Below are 18,305 nucleotides of genomic sequence, written 5' to 3' on the forward strand. Positions count from 1 at the left end.
ACCGTTAACTAAGAGTGTGAATCATTCAGTCCCTGGACAATTGAGCGACTCACATGTCACCCTTAGGATACTGTACACTCTGTTTTTCTCATTCAGCACTGAAAAAGGTTTCTTCAGTAAAGCTGATACTTTGATCTGTCTTATTATATCATATTTTGTTACATCTACCAATTATGTATGTTAAATAACATTTGTTACTGACTCAAGATAGACAATACATCCCTTAGAGAGCCAGCGGCAAACTTGGAATATATTTTCCCTAAATTCAAATTACTTGGCAACCATTCTCTTTACTCAAATGAAGATGAAGTATGGAGAAAGCCATTCCACCCCAAAATTAACAGCTAGACAAAACATAGACCAAATGTATTCTTCAGCTATAAGTACGTGGGATTCAAATAAATAAACTTTCTAAAATTAAATATTTCAACCTCATTGGTTGCATTCTTCGCTTCAATGCCTCCCCAGATTGTGATAATACCGGTGCCTTTCAGTTATGTCACTGTTAAGATAGAATTAAACAAAAATATTTTTTTCCCCAGACTCTTTCTCAAAGCTTCTTTGACATCTTTGTTTCTCAGAGAGTAAATCAAAGGATTCAGCATGGGAGTGACTAGGGTGTAACACAACGAGGCCACTTTACTCAGCTCAGGAAATCTGTCAGGAGTGAGATACATAAAAAACACAGCACCGTACAGCACACTCACGACTCCCAGGTGTGAGCTGCAAGTGGAGAATGCTCTCTTACGTCCCTCAGAGGAGCGTATCTTGAGAACTGTGGACACAATATACAAGTAAGAAATAATAATAACTATGATGGTAGGCAAGATGATGATGCTGCATAAGGAAAAGGAAATGATTCTAGAGATGAAGAGGTCAGAACAAGATATCCTCTGAAGTGGGCGAGTGTCACAGTAAAAGTGGTCAATGGCCCGAGAACCACAAAAGGACAGAGTAAATGTCATACTGGTCTGAAGAACCGAGCTGATGCAGCCACATAAATAGGAACCGGCCACCAACTGAGTGCAGAGACGTGCTGACATCTGGACAGAGTAGAGGAGTGGGTTGCAGATGGCAATGAAGCGGTCATAGGCCATGGCTGCCAGGAGAAATCCCTCCGCCACGATGAAGAGGGCAAAGAGACAGAATTGGGTCACACAGCCTGCAAAAGAGATGGACTTGCTCTCAGACCAGAAGTTGATCATGGCCTTGGGTGCAATAACAGACGAATAGAAGAGATCAATGAAGGACAGGTTGCCTAGGAAGAAATACATCGGTGTGTTCAGCCGGGGATCGGTCATAATAATGGTCATCATCCCAACATTACCCAGAAGGATCATGGCATACACAAGCAGAAAGATCAGGAAGAGGAGAATGTGGAGCTCGGAGCGGACCCTGAAGCCTACCAGGATGAAGTCAGTCACTTCAGAGTGATTGTTTGTTCCTCTGTCACTCATGGCAGAAACATGCTGAGAGGCACAAGGAAAAGCAAAGAAATGAAACCCGTGCTTGGTTTCTAGTGACACAAATAATTTCTTACGTGTAGAATAAATTAGTTATATCTTAATTAAATATTGCATATAAAGCCATGCTAATGTCATGAAGAATCAGGAATTTGAACTAGATAATACGAAGTCCGTAAAACTGTTATTTTCTTAAGCAGTGAAAGAAGTTAATGGGTTATTGCATTTTAGATCATTTTTTTGCTGAGTATTCACCAAGAAAGTAACATAACATATTGTCTAATGTTAGTGACATTTTGAATTTCTATTCCTAATATATTTATCATTAAATAGTTGTCTTTAACTAAAGTAAGAATATAACCTAAAATGCAGAGAATACATATAATCTGTATGATAGTGCCATAGCCATCATGATTGCCTGTCACTTCCTGAATCATTAAAAGACAGTAATATGTTTAGATACATTTTTACCTTCTTTCACCACTACTATTTGGTTTCCATTGTTACTGTGCCATCTCCAAAAATAGAATAAAAGGTGATAAGTTGTTGGTAATTAAAATCAATAACATCAAAACAATCACTAAACCTAGATATCATTTTCTAACGCTCTTTCCAAACCTGTGTTCATTTTCTCAGGTCAAGGATATTCCTCCCAAATAGATGCATTTTTATTGCCTCATTATATATATTTTCTTTCCATTACTAGTTGTGTGATTTAATATATTAAATATTAACCTAACCATTTTCTTTGAAGCAGAGAAAGAAGCTGATAACCATTCCAGTCCTTAGATGACAATGAATAACTTTTTTATCAAACCTGCATCAATTCAAGAGCTCTCGCTTTTTAGTCAGGGTAAGTATACTTAAGGAATACCTGTCTTATATTCTATTATGCCTTATATATCTTAAAATAAGGACAATGGGATGACCAGGGATATTTGAGGACCATAACAACCTTCGGTCTCCAGAGTCCATGATCACTTGGTAGAATCAACAGTACTTACTTTACTTCTGATACCTTTCTGCAGGATTTTTCCACATGGAGGTTTTGTTCATCCTCTGTGATGGATTCCATTGGGAGAGGAGCAATCATAAAGTCAATTATGGAGACAGAAGTGCAGGCTCAAGGGCTGTTGTCCATGAGGACTGCAGTAACCTCAGACATAAGCAAATAATCTAATAATAGTCCATATGTGAGGAGCTTTTCTTCTCTGGTTGTGTGTATCCTTTGGGAAATTTCTCTGGACTTTATTTTCTTCATTGACAAGGAAAGACGTTCTGCTAATTATCATAGCATAGATATCGGTAAGCATAAGGAAACAGATTTAAAGTTTGTGCTATTTAAGTTTAAAACGAATGAATATATTAAATCATCATAAATTACATTTGCTATGCTTTAAAAAGAGATAGAAGTTAACTCCAAATTATGATTTACCTGTATTTCCTGATGTCGATGTGTTTCATGCCATGGCAAATGCCCTCTAAGTCACAAAGTCAGATAATGTTTTGCTAATCTAAGCTTTCTTATGTGTAAATACTAAATATTTTGAAAATATAGTGGAAGAAATGATAATTTAAAAAATATTCTAAGAATTCTTAGCATGAAATTGTATAAGAGATCATGATCTGTATTTAAAAATCCTCAATAATTATGCGTGACTAAAAGACTACAGTAAAACCAAAGACATAATACTCTATTTAATGAAACAGCGTATTATAATTATGCAGATGCCATTTTCCCCTGAAGATTTCCATAATTTAATTATAATTCTACTTTTAGAAAATCTTTTTTATTTAAAAATTATTTCTAGAATTATCTGGATTTTTTTTAGTGTGTACATAGCAAAACATATGGGCCCGGCGCTTTCCTTTATTATAATGCAGCATTAGTAAAAGTTTGGTAAGTGTAGGAAGAGTAAATAGTTTAAGTATCTTAAACTGGAAATTATTAATGAAGGTGAATTGAGGTCTGTGAAGTTTGGAAAGGCTGGAGGAATTTCTGGGTGACACTCTAATAATGACCCTTAGAGCAATATAATAAGATTCACAAAGATAGGCTACCATCGGAGATACAATGTAAAAATACTGAACCTTAACTCTGGTCCAGAGATCAGACACATGGAAGCAAAAAGATGTCACTGCTTCTTCATCCATCAAAATAGCTTCTCAAAGGAAGTTGGGGACTCAACAATGCTGCAGAAAATAGCCCATATGTTCCCACAACCTTCCTAAGGTGACATTTCCATGGTAGAAAATGTTGAAATTTTCTACCAAATTCTGAGTTTGTGTGGATCTCATTGGTAGAACAAAATCTGTGCCAGGAACCATAGTATTAGGAGACATTTGAACTTTCCAACACCTCCAAGGGGAAAGCACATGTGGTACAGCTTCGCTATCCAATTGATCAGATGTACCAGAATCCAGTTCCTTAAACTGCCCACGATGGCATTAGCAATAAAAACATGCTAGTGCTCAAAATACATAAGAACACTTCCTGCCATTCTCTAGTCTGATGGGACATAAAGAAACCCTCCACAGATTCAACTATTGAAATCATTCAGTGTGTGTTCTTTGATGATGGTCAGCTTAATATAGAAATCAGTTAACTATTAGATAATTAGTTGAGAGAGGTCTAATGGCATGGACATTAAAGATACTCCCTAAAACTCAATGGATCGAAAAGAACAAAATTAAATTTTGACTAACTTTGAACTAAATAGTGCATTATGTTATGTCTAAACTTTTGCAATTCAGTGAATGAAGTACTTAGAGGGATATATACAAAGCAATATAGGTAAAGACTATAAACAAGAAAAACAGGAACAACTGGATTAATCTTCTATTTTAATATAGTGAAAGAGAACACAGCAAGTCAAACAAAAAAAATGAGAGCAAATTTTACAGATAAAAAATCATGAAATAGAAACATGTGGATAATATAGGATATTCACATGGCTTAACATTTTTTTTTTCTACTGGCTATTTTAGTGTGTCTTATTAAGTTTTTAATTTTAATTCCAGTATAGTTAACATACATGTCATATTAGTCTCAGGCGTACAATATAGTGACTCTTCAATCGTGTACCTTATTCAATGCTTATCATGATAAGTATACTCTCTAATCCCCTTCCTTTATTTCCAGGATCTCTCCAGTCACCTCCCCTCCTCCCCTCTGGTAACCATCAGTTTGTTCTCTGTAATTAAGAGTTGGCTTCTTGGTTTCTCTCTCTCTGTGTCTCTTTCCTTTTTCCTTTGCTATTTATTTTTGTTTCCTTAATTTCACATATACGTGAAATCATATGGTATTTGTCTTTCTCTGACTGAGTCATCTTGGTATCTCCATTATCCTCTCTAGCTCCATTGATGTCATTGCAAATGGCAAGATCTCATTCTTTTTTATGGCTAGATAATATTCCATTGTATATTTAGACCACATATTGTTAATCTATTCATCTATCGATGGACACTTGGGCCACTCCATAGTTTGGCTGTTGTAAATAATGCTGCAATACACATAGGGTGTGTGTCTTTGAATTAACGTTTTTGTATTTTTGAGTAAATACCCAGTAGTGTGACTGCCAGATCAGAGTGTAGTTCTATTTTTAACTCTTTGAGGGAACTCCATACTCTTTTCCATAGAGGCCGCACCAGTTTGCATTCCCACCAACAGTGCATGAAGGTCCCTTCATGGAGAACTGCATCCTCACCCACATTTAGCCATTCTGACAGGTGTGAGGCTGTCACATGGCTTAACATTGATTCTCAGAAAGACTAGTAAGATGTATAAAACCCTAACCAATATAACAGTGGAAAAACAGCAACATTAAGTCACAAGTATCAGGAAAGAAAACGGGATAGCACTACAGACAGATACTCCTGATATTAACAAATATACACAGTTGACCCTTGAATAACATGGACTTGAGCTGCATGGGTCCACTTCCATGCACATTTTTTTTTCAACAAATACAGTACAGTGCTGTAGATGTACTGTCCCTTCCTTATGATTTTCTTAATAACATTTTCTTTAGCTTACTTAATTGTAAGAAAACAGACTATAATACATATAACACACAAAATGTATGTTAATCAACTGTTTAGGTTGTTAGTAAGTCTCTGGTTGTCAGTAAGCTATTAGCAGTTTCATTTTTAGGGAGTCATGAGTTATATGCAGATTTTCGGCTACATAGGAGTTCTATGTTCCCCATAATAAACAATATTTTTACCAATAATTAAGGATTTGTTAAAATAAAAAAAATTGAAGAGATCAGGGTGATGTATGAAGGAGAAATATACATTTTAAAATGTCTACTAAAACAATTAAATTTTTATTAACAATTTTCCCATGAATAATGATTCTCTTGTAATTGGCTCCACTAGTGTTTACTACTAAACATTTAAGAAAGAAACGAGACCATTGTTACAAACCCAAGAACGATCATAAAGACAATATTTCCTAGCTGTATTTATGAGTCTCTCATAGTTATAATTTAGAAATTAAAATACAAATTATAGGTGTGTCTATCTCATAAATTTCACTCCAAAACCCTTAAACAAAAATAAACAATAAAATATATCAATATATAAAGAATAGTAAACTCTCACTGAAATGTCTATTGACACTACAAATATAAATATCTTTTAGTATTTAAAAAATAATGAATTTAAGGTATTTACACATCTAGTCACTTTTTGTGAATTTTTATACAGTAAAATTATTAAACACCTGCTATGAAACATATTAATTAAGTGAATATTGCATTGGTTAAATGAAAAAGAAATATATCAAGGGACAAAATAACCTGTCCAAAAATAAACATATGTATTGATATATATGTGTAAATAAGCCTATCTGTCTATCTATGTTCAAATAACTTTTGATTCTGTGTTTTTTACGTTTGTTTGTTTATTTTGAGAGAGGGAAAGAGAGAATGTCCGCAGAGGAGGAGCAGAGAGAGAGGTAGAGAGAATCCCAAGCAGGCTCTGCGTTATCTGTGCAGAGCCCGATGTGGGGCTCGAACTCACAAACTCATGACCTGAGCCCAGGTCAGGAGTTGGACACTTAAGTGAGTCACCTAGATGCCCCTGTTGAATCCACTTTTGAAATAGGTGCCAAGGGAATTCAATGACAACACATTAGTTTTCTACAATTGGTCCTAGAAAAATGGGCTTCTCTAAGCAAAAGTCTGAGGCCTACATGTTTCACGAAGTACAAAAGACAACTCAAAACAACTTCTTCCTAAATATGAAACCTGAAATTTTATAATTTCCATCAACTGGTGAGTCTGTATATCTGTGCAATGACCTACTACTCCAGCAAACAAGGAATAAGCCAATGATATATACAAGTACATGGATGAATCTTAAAAGTTCATTCAAGGTGAAAAAAGGGACACTCAAAAGCTACCAACTATATGATTCTTGTTCTGTGACAATACAAAATAAACAAAACCATAGGGCAATGTGGGTTTTTCAAGGGCTGTGGGTGAGGAGTAGGGATCGACTACAAAAGTACATCAGGAAATGTTTTGGAGTCATGAAGATATTATTTATTTTGACTTGTCAAATTTATAAAAGCATGCAGCTGAAATTTACTGTTCGCAATTTAAAACACTAAACCTGACCCAAAACCCCCAGGAAACAAAACAAAACCATAGTGTAATTTTGGTGGTGTGAAAAGTCAGTATAGTTGATGTGTCTTTTGAGATCTATATTTTTTGGGGCAGAAAAACTGGGAGTTTCTGTTTTAGTCTGGTGTTTGCTGTGTTAGCCTGGGAAGTGGATGGATGTATATCGTTTTTAGTTATTTTAATTAATTAATTAATTATTTTAAATTAATTTATTTTTTTAATTTATATTTTATTTTTTAAAATTTATATCCAAATTAGTTAGCATATAGTGCCACAATGATTTCAGGAGTAGATTCCTTAATGCCCCTTGCCCATTTAGCCCATCCCCCCTCCCACAACCCCTCCAGTAACCCTCCGTTTGTTCTCCATATTTATGAGTCTCTTCTGTTTTGTCCCCCTCCCTGTTTTTATATTATCTTTGTTTCCCTTCCCTTATGTTCATCTGTTTTGTGTCTTTAAGTCCTCATATGAGTGAAGCCGGATGATTTTTGTCTTTCTCTGACTGACTTATTTCACTTAGCATAATACCTTCCAGTTCCATCCACGTAGTTGCAAATGGCAAGATTTCATTCTTTTTGATTGCCGAGTAATACTCCATTATATATATGTGTGTATGTATATATATATATATATAACACGTATATATATATCTACATATATATATCACATATATATATATCACATATATATATATCACATATATATATCACATATATATATCACACACACACATATATATATATCATATATATATATATATCACATATATATATCACACACACACATATATATATATCATATATATATATATGATATATATATGATATATATATATATATATCACATCTTCTTTATCCATTCATCCATCGGTGTACATTTGGGCTCTTTCCATACTTTGGCTATTGTTGATAGTGCTGCTATAAACATTGGGGTGCTTGTGTCCCTTTGAGACAGCACACCTGTATCCCGTGGATAAATGCCTAGTAGTGCAATGGTGGGTCATAGGGTAGTTCTATTTTTAGTTTTTCAAGGAACCTCCATATTGTTTTCCAGAGTGGCTGCACCAGCTTGCATTCCCATAGTTTTTAGTTATTTTAAATTGACATCACTGACTTCATATGCTCTTCTATATGTAGGATACATTTAACAATGAAAACAACACAAATAATGTAAGAATTTTATCATAAAATGTCAATATTTCCATTTTATCCAGATTATCTAATCTCAGATCTATTCTGAGATCTATCTAATCTCAGGTCTATTTGACATAAAAATGTCAAATGGTAAATTAATCTTTGCAGTGCATTACATGGTTTATTTTCAAATTATTTTTAGATATAACGAATTAAAAATTGTAAAGTTACTGTTTTTCACCTATGAGTGTGAGTGCTTCTTTTGGCTGTAGAAAGCTAACTTTGAGATCAAGCTCTCCACTTCTGAACCAGACACCTGTTGGAATTTAATTCCTGTCCCCTCGAAGCCTTTGCAATACTGTATTATTACAGAGACATAACAGTACCATTGGGTTGGTGGTTAAGGGGTGGCGAACATAGGAAAGGCAAGCCTGATTTTACTTACCTGAAACACAGCAATGATGATAAGATGCCTGTGAGGATGAAATGTGATAATACATATGCAGTGATCAAACAGGTATAAATGCTCTCTGCTTTGTTAACATTCAATGTATGGAATTTATGTGACTGATACCAAAGGAGAGTTTGGATTAGTGTCTCATGCTTCGGCCTAAGGTTTTCTTGGTTATTGCTATCAAACTAAAAATGAAACTTCTGAAATGCTATTTCATGAGTAATACTGTCCCTTATATAGTTACGAAGTTGACTACATAATATTGTTCCAAGACTTATGATGTGCCCAGATCATGTAATTTGTAGGTGACTTTAGCCTCCAGGATGGACACTGATTTTTATGAGTGTATGGAAGACTTTTTCAGTACATAATAGGTTAATTCCTTGCTCAGTATTTTAAAGAAATCAGGAAGCAGCAACATAAGGAATGAAACAGTCCTGGGTAAAGGCCTCTGTCCCTGATAGCTCCTTCTCTCTACTTCCCATATTCTCCTATTAGTTCTGAGATCAATGCTGTTTTCAAGCATGTCCTCCATATTAATTTAAAGTATTATTTTTTAGGGCGGCTCAACAAGTGACTGTAATGACAGTCTCAAATGTACAGAGAGACTTCATGGGACTCAGTCTTTAGAAGAATAATAAATTCAACCCCAAATATGACAAAGAACTAGTATTAAAGAGATATTTTACGTATTTAAATTCATTCCACAACATTCCTCACTTGATATCATAATGTTTTTTTTAACTTTATCTTTTTCTAAATTTTTAAAAATATTTATTTATTTTTGAGACAGAGAGACAGAGCATGAATGGGGGGAGGGTCAGAGAGAGAGGGAGACACAGAATCTGAAACAGGTTCCAGACTCTGAGCTGTCAGCACAGAGCCCAACGCGGGGCTCAAACTCACAGACCGCAAGATCATGACCTGAGCAGGAGTCAGACGCTCAACCAACTGAGCCACCCAGGCGCCCCGATATCATAATGTTTTTGAAATCCTTGCACGTAGTATTTCTTCTTACTGTTTCATCCTAAAATGGAGCATGACAGCAGTTGGCCTTCTTTCATTGTTTCTCTGCACCACCTGTCTACTCTCTTTGCATTTCCTGTCTTCACTGCAAAGCTCACAACAAGTTGTGTCTCTTAAGCCCAATTCCTGGATGTCATTGCTTTCTCTATTTTCTTCCCATAGGCTTGCATTTTTTGCTTCACTCTTACCTCAAGACAATGTCAAGTTTCTTGAAAATGCATCATTAGATGTCTTTTTACATCCCCAGTACTAATATCTTAGATATGGATCTTACCATTTTTGTTTGTTTTAACCATGGCAGACCCTGACTTCCTTCAATCTATTTTATGCATTGCAATCAGAGTTATTTTCTTGTCTGCTAACATTCTTCAATGACTACTTGTTACTATGGTACAAAAATCCAAGTTGATACTTGGAAACACTTTTAGGGATTAATTTTGAAATTCAGAATGACAATTTTTAATGTTAGACTTCAGTGTGGGGTAAGGATGGCATTTTTGTGACCACTATGATCATGCTAATGAGTGACTCACAGTATATACAGATGAGTCATTCATGTCCTTATTTAGAAGCTAAGCATCTGTTGTATTAAAATCTTTAATTCATCTAAAAAATCTGAAAAATACATACATGTGCTGTCTCTGTTCTTCCTCACTTGACAGACAGCTGCATCTCCTTGTGTAGTGCCTCCCAGGTCCCAGAGACACGATGGTGAAGGTTTGAGTAAACAGATTTAGCCACATTGGGTGCCTGGTCAGCATGACTGTTTTTAACTCTGGCAGAGTGGATTTTGTCATCATCAGTGACACCTTCGTTGACCTCAACAGCATGGTTTACTTGTCTCAGTATGATTCCATCCATAACAGATTCAATGGCACAGTCAGCACTGAGAACAAGACACTTGTCATCAATGGGAAGCCCATCTCCATCCTTCAGGAGCAAGATCCTGCCAACATCAAATGGGGTGATACTGGTGCTGAAGTCACTTCACTACCATTGAGAAAACTGGGCTTATCCGAATGGAGCCAAGAGCATCATCATCTCTGCCCCTTCTCCTGATGCCCCCATGTTTGTGAAGGGTGTGAACCCTGAGAAGTGTGGCAACTCTCTCCAGATTACCAGCAATACCTTCTGCACCACTATTTGGCCTCTGGTTAAGGTCATTCATGACAACTTTGGCATCACGGAGAGACTCGTGCCCACAGTCCATGCCGTCACTGCCACCCAGAAACCGTGGATGGCTTTTCCGGAAAGCTGTTGTGTGGTGACTGAGGAGCTGTCCAAAACATCATCCCTGCCTCTAATGGTGTGGGCAAGGTCATCCCTGAGCTGAATGGGAAGTTTGCTGGCATGGCCTTTCATGACCCCACCCTCAATGTGTCAGTTATGAATCTAACCTGCTGCCTGGAGAAAGTTGCCAGAACAATATCAAAAAGTGATGAAGTAGGCATCAGAGGGCACTTTCAAGGAAATCCTGGGCTACACTGAGAAGCAGGTTATCTCTTGTGACTTAAACAGTGACACCCACTCTTCCACCTTTGATGCTGGGTCTGGCATTGCCCTCAATGACCAATTTGACAAGTTCATTTCCTGTTACCACAATGAATTTGGCTATAGCAACAAGGTAGTAGATCTCATAGTCTATATGGCCTCCCAGGAGTAAGAGCCCCCGGACTACTATTCTCACTGACCATATAAGAAAAAGAGAGAGTCTCTCAGCTGCTGGAGAGTCCTTGCCCCAAATCATTCCTCAACACACTGAAAATCTTCTGACCTCTACACGGTTTCTATCCCACACCCCCTGAAGAAGGGGAGGGGCTCAGGTTCCCCTATTCTGTCATGTACCATCACTAAAGTATACTGTATCCAGCCAGAAAAATACCTGTGCATGTACAGATGCTGTTATCAAATTGTTATATAAAGATTTAATTTGTTTTAAAGTGTTTCTGATCATGTACACACACACACACGCACACACACAGATGTGTGTCAATGAATATACTTAAATACAAATATTTTATGTACACATGGATATATGTTTGTGTGTATAACTAGTTGTGTCTATGTCTAGGAAACTTTGGATAATTTATTTGTGGAATGCCAGTTGAAACCATAAAAGACATGTACACTCTTGTGGATCTATATATTCTGGAAAACGAAAACTAAAGCAAGGAAAATAGCAGTGAGAATCACACCTTAGGAAACTGGAGAGAAAGAGATGTTACTAAATATGGTTCATTTTTGCTCTTGCCAGCACCAATAGCCTTCCAACCCCTCATTCACTCATTCACTCATTCATTCATTCATTCATTCGTTTGCTAAAAACATAGTCCAGTAGATGTGTGGACTCTAGTAACAAAGTTAATGATATAAAGTTCTACCTCATTCCTATTGTACATTACTCTCAACACAGAGTGCTCACCCCTTATTAAAAATGTAGCAAATCAATAGAGAACTCAACTATGAAATCAGTGAATTAGTTAAGATAATATCTAAATGTCTTTTTATCATCCCCTTAGTAAAAACAAAAGCAAGAAAATTTAAGCGATTGAACATGCTATAAAATCTAGTCACATTTCTAGCTAATACATAGTTTCTAGTATTATTTTCACGTGGAATTCTGGAGAATAATATACTTGGTTACATAATGGGAAAAAGCAGACCATGCTTTGTCCAATATTCTCTGATATTTCAAATGGCAGTTAATTTTACTTGGGTATCCAACCAAAATCCTTATTCACAGCAAAACTAGACTACTCTTAGGTAGGCATTTCCTCCCCAGGCTTTTTATCCGTCTCTTCCCTTCTCCTCATTTAACTTTGTTTATCAGAATTAACTCTCAAAATGTTAACTTACCAGTGAAAATAAATGACTATTTATGTTTTCTATAACCACAAATATACATATGCATACATATATATATATATATATATATATATATATATACATACACACACACACACACGCACACACACACACACATATATATCCAGTGGAATACTGTTCAGTCATAAAAAAAGGATAAAATCTTGCTATTTGCAACAATGTGGATGGAGCTAGGGAGTATTATGGTAAATGTCGGTCAAAGAAAGACCAATATCAAATGAAGTCACTCATATATGAAATTTAATAGCAAACCAAATGAGCAAAGGGAAAATCAGAGAGAGAAAGAGATGCAAACCAAGATACAGACTTTTAACCGTAAGAAAACAAAACTGATGATTACCAGAGGGGAGGCGGGTGAGGGATGGATAAAATAGGTGATGGGGATTAAGGAGGGCACCTGTGATGTGCACCAGGTGACTTATGGAAGTGTTCAATCACTATATCACATACCTGAAACTAATATTACACTGCATGTTAACTAACTGGAATTTCAATAAAAACTTAAAGAAAGGAAAAGTGTTTTTGAAATATTTCAGTGTGAGCATAAAATATGGGCATAAATACTTTTTGAAAGCTTCTAAAAACATGACCTCAGGTATATGTATACCTGATACATTTCTCACCAAAATTACATTTGCAACAAAAAGTTCATAATTTAATAATACTTCTAAATATTATTTCAATTTAAAGTATATAATATTTGTTTTGGAAAGATTTGTAGGGATTTTCTTATCTTACTGACAATGTGAATGTTAGAATCAACTTCTTTGGAGAGGTTTTTGTCAATCAAGAGGATGAACTTTCCTTTACCTTCTTATATCCCCCTTTCTCTCTGCTGTCTTCCTACTTAGCTTCTATTATACTTACCACACATATAATATATATTTGTTTAGTTAACAATTGCTTGTTGTTTTTCCACATTCCTGTGTTTCACTTTTGCATTTCTGCTTACTTGGTATAGTCTTATAAGGGCAAACTTGTATAGCTTCATGTCTTTACAAATTTCTCCAATAAATAATTTATAATCAAATAAAATCAGTTAATTTTCACTTCATGATAGTATTGTGTTAAGTCTGTTTGAAAAAACAATGTAACTCATTCCATGAGAGTACAGTGGTAAGAAATAGATGAGTGCTTACAGAGAGTCTCATCTATAAGCAATTAGGAAGGAAAAGTCTCTACTTAGAGACTATGTGTGGTAGAAGTCTTTACATTAATCTATATATCAGACCAAGCCAGAAATCAAGAAACCAAAGTCAAATCCACTTACCCAGTATGTAGTTAGACTCATAACTATGGTCCCAACACAAACACCCTTGTTAGTGAAACATTGGAGCTGAGGGGCTCATTGAGTATAGGAACCAGGCTTGGACACATTTTTTACAGTTACCTGTGAGAGTCTTTTTTTTGGACATGGATGTGGGAGGGAGAGCCTGCTGCGAAAGAGGCAATGGACAGATAAACACAGTATGTAGATTTGCAAATAAAGGACAGCTAAGGTGTAAATGGGTCATATGTCATCATTTCCAAGACAGTCTCTGAATTCTACAGCTCACAGTGTTTGAGATGCTAAGTTTTCTGTTTTCTCCATGTTGGTAGAAAAGACCATTTTTGTATCAATTGAAAGAATCTGATATAAAAATGAATTTTTAAATTTGCTTTTATAGACCATGGTTTTCCTTTTTAAATATTACTGGCAGAAATAGGGAAAACTTCAGTGAAAGATATTCTTTTCTTGGTAACAAGAAGAAGAAAATTTAGGGATACTGACTGAGACACATTTTTACTTATTTCACATAATATAAATTTTATATTTGTATGTGGTTTTAGTAAACCTCCTGTAGTATAGCCATTTGCATTTTTGTACAAATTTATAACCTACTTGCTTTGATAGGAGAAATAATAAAGATTATTGACATCTAAAATTTAGCTACACAGGTGAAGACTGGCCATTTTCCCTAGAACATAAAATACATAGGACCCAGCTTTCAGGCTAATAAGAAAAAGAGATATTGACAATATATAAAAATGTCTAACTGAAAGAATGAAATGGGGTGTTTAAAGAATTTATGGGGGAAAATCCAGAGAGTTTTTCATTCAGTTTTGCTTTCAGGGGTATGTATATATTTTTTGCATAATCCCATTCATTTATATAAAGAAAAGGCCATTCTCTGGACCATGTTCTTGAAGGCTTGCTTTACCTGCTGGTTCCTTAGTGAATATATGAAAGGATTCAGGAGAGGAGCAACTGAGGTAATGATTACAGCTACCCCTTTGTTTAAAGTCACCCTTTCCCTTGCAGAAGGCTTAATGTACATGAAGATGCAGCTTCCATAAGAGAGGGAGACCACTATCATGTGGGAGGAACAAGTGGAAAAGGATTTTTTCCTTTGACTCTTGCAAGGAATTTTCAGAATTGTCCGGATGATGTACGTATAGGAGAGCATAACTAGTGTTAAGGTGACCATAAGTGTTACCACTGCTAAAATAAATGCCATGAGTTCTAAAAAGCGAGTGTTTGTACAGGAAAGCTGTAGAATCGGAGAAGAGTCGCAGATAAAATGATCAATTACATTGGAGGCGCAGAACTCCAACTTCTGCAGCAGAATTACTGGTGGAAAGGTGATCAGGAATCCTGCAAGCCATGAGCTAAAGACAAGGAGTATGCAGACTCTGTGATTCATGATGGTCATGTAATGGAGAGGCTTGCAGATGGCCACGTAGCGGTCATAGGACATGGCAGCCAGAAGGTAAAATTCTGTCACCCCCAACAGGATGAAGAAAAACAACTGAGCCACACAATCATTGTAGGAAATAGTTCTGTTTCCCGTCACTATAGTGACAAGGAATCTGGGGATACAGACAGATGTGAACGATAATTCTAGGAATGAGAAGTTTCGAAGGAAGAAATACATTGGAGTCTTTAAGTGGGGATCTGAAAGTGTGAGAATGATAATGATCAGGTTCCCAGTCACACTAAGCATGTAGGTAGCAAGAAGAAATACGAAAAGTACAACCTGCCATTGTGGGTCATTTGTCAATCCGAGAAGAATAAATTCTGTTACTGCTGTGTAATTTCTCATTATTTTCCTTCTTTATGATGGTATTTCTTGTTTTAGCTGAAAAATAGATGAAAAATAAAAATTATTACATCATAAAAGAAACTCAAACACATACACACACACATGTTAAAAAAAATCATTGCTGTCTTTCACTTTTAGAGGAAAATGACTTTGTACTAAAAAGAAAATACTTTTAACATTTCTTTATTATGTGATATATTGATTCATTGTTTCTATATTGCTTTCATTTTATTTTCACATATCTCAATATAAATCTGTCTTCTGAATGTTTCAATATATTCCTGAAAACAAGAAAAAAAGGGAAATTAAAACCTCTGAGATTAAAACCTCCTCATATAAGATTATGAGTTTACTCCCAGCATACCACAGTACTCTTTGAAGGTATTTTTTGTTGTTGCGTTCCTCTTCACATCTTTAAATTTTTTTCTCTTTCGAATAAACATTTCTTTCTTTTTTCCCATTCAAACTTTTACAATCCACAGAGACCACTCCCTTGCCCATCTGGTAGAATAATGTGTCTCTGATAACAGTATACAGAATCCAGAAATATTTAATAGATGGGAGGGTAGCCCCAATCTAATTCCAATGGCTATGCCAAAAGGCATTCTAATTTTAATTACTAATTGGTTATAATGGTCTTGTCTAAGATTAATATGTTTTTCTTATATATTTTTTTCATTTATTGCCTACCTATAAGGAATCTCTGACATATAAAGCAGGATTTTTCTTTAAGACCTAATTTTATTTTTGTAAGCTGTAAGTGTTCTTACTTATTTTTAAAATAACTTAACACTGCTCCACACATTGCTTATTCTTTTCTTGAGGGGTGATAAAAGGGAATAGTCAAACATCAAGCTAAGTTTTGGGAGGCAAAGATTATTACTATTTTTTCTTCTATTTTGTTTCTAATACAACTCTGGGTATTGCTCAGGATTTGTTTGTTTTTCCTGTTTAAAGTTATTATTTTCCATAAAAGCTTTAAACGTGCTGTCATCTAAGATCATTTTTAAAAATACTTACTTTCCAAAAACATAAAAGACTCTTAAATGTGGAGAACAAACAGAAGGTTACTGGGGGGGGGGGGGGGGGGTTGTGGGAGGGGGGATGGGCTAAATGGGTAAGGGACATTAAGGGATCTACTCCTGAAATCATTGTTGTACTATATGCCAACTAACTTGGATGTAAATTAAAAAAATAAATTAAAGGGGCGCCTGGGTGGCTCAGTCGGTTAAGCGGCCAACTTGGGCTCAGGTCATGATCTCGCGGTCCGTGAGTTCAAGCCCCGCGTGGGGCTCTGTGCTGACAGCTCAGAGCCTGGAGCCTGTTTCAGATTCTGTGTCTCCCTCTCTCTGACCCTCCCCCATTCATGCTCTGTCTCTCTCTGTCTCAAAAATAAATAAACGTTAAAAAAAAAATTAAAAAAAATACATAAATAAATTAAATAAAAATTTAAAAGAAAAAAAGCAAAAATAAAAAAAAAAAATACTTACTGTCCAGACAGCCTGTCTACACCTGTACCATCTTATCTGTTTTCTATGTCCTTCAGAAGTTTCAGAGCTGTCAAAATGAATGACATTTTCTGAGGATTAGCCAACTAACTTAATATGTTAATGAACTTACTAAAATCTTTTACCTACATAATTGCTGGGAGAAAATAATTCCTACTTTCCATTGTCTGTCCTCTTCTTTGTGGTCATAAGATTTGCATTTTTTTAGCTTCTGCCTTTACTTGACAGATGCTAACTTCTACTATGTATAAATTCACATTGTATAAAACTAAAACATAAGGTATATCTGCTCAGTGTTAAGATATGTCAATTAAATTGTTTTGAATCTTGCAGAAAAATAATACATTTTGTGTCCTGAAATTGACTATATTAAAAATGATTATTGGGGCACCTGCCGAGTTCAGTCGGTACAGCATGTGACTCTTGATCTTGGGGTTGTAAGTTCGAGCCTCACGTTGGATGTAGAAATTACTTAAAAAGTAAAATCTTTAAAAAAATGTTAAATTAAAAAGATTATTATTAAAAAAATAACTACAGTAGCTAGCTAAGAACACCAAAGTCATGTAATTCTATCAATCACAAAATATCAATGTTACAATAAAAATGTTGCATAAAACTATTAAATTATAGTAGTTTTAAATTTTTCTTTATTTACATATTTCATATAAATTGTGCAGTTTAATTTGATTCATATAAAGCATTGTGCATTAATTATGAATACTTGTAAAAAGTGTAAACATATACTATAAAAGCAAAAATATAATCCTGAAAGAAAAATTTAAAGGCATACTTACTTTTATGTAAATATCATTGGTTTAGTCAATGGTATTTTTAATGGCTTCTTTAATTTGTTTAAATGTAAGTGCTTTGGGATTTTTCAAAGGCCTTTGCAATCTGTTTCTCCTCTGTCATTTTATATTTGTAACCAAATATTCAAAATACTGATCATAAAGAATAATTTCAAGAGCTCCTCTACTGTGTTAATAAAAGGGTATACGTTAACCTATTTCTGTACATCAACCTCAATTTCTCTAAGGAGCTGAGGTCTTAGAAGATCCTACCTGTTACTATTTATTATTATCTTGATACTTAAAATGAAATAAGTTGTAGTTGAAATAAAAG

General features: G+C 35.2%; 2 protein-coding genes and 1 pseudogene across 2 annotated transcripts; 1 reads left to right on the plus strand and 2 right to left on the minus strand.

Moving 5' to 3' along the window:
- Positions 1 to 494: 494 nt before the first annotated feature.
- On the minus strand, positions 495 to 1,478 carry LOC122225397 (olfactory receptor 9K2-like). The gene has a single exon (XM_042948307.1). It carries the CDS (start codon positions 1,455 to 1,457, stop codon positions 495 to 497), a length of 963 nt encoding a protein of 320 aa, XP_042804241.1. The 5' UTR covers positions 1,458 to 1,478.
- Positions 1,479 to 10,414: 8,936 nt separating this feature from the next.
- On the plus strand, positions 10,415 to 11,369 carry LOC122223603 (annotated as a pseudogene).
- Positions 11,370 to 14,736: 3,367 nt separating this feature from the next.
- Positions 14,737 to 15,675, minus strand: LOC122223604 (olfactory receptor 6C75-like). The gene has a single exon (XM_042944586.1). The coding sequence runs from the start codon at positions 15,673 to 15,675 to the stop codon at positions 14,737 to 14,739; it is 939 nt and encodes a 312-aa protein (XP_042800520.1).
- Positions 15,676 to 18,305: the final 2,630 nt, after the last annotated feature.

Source organism: Panthera leo, chromosome B4 (genome assembly GCF_018350215.1).
Source record: "Panthera leo isolate Ple1 chromosome B4, P.leo_Ple1_pat1.1, whole genome shotgun sequence".
Lineage (NCBI taxonomy): Eukaryota > Metazoa > Chordata > Mammalia > Carnivora > Felidae > Panthera > Panthera leo.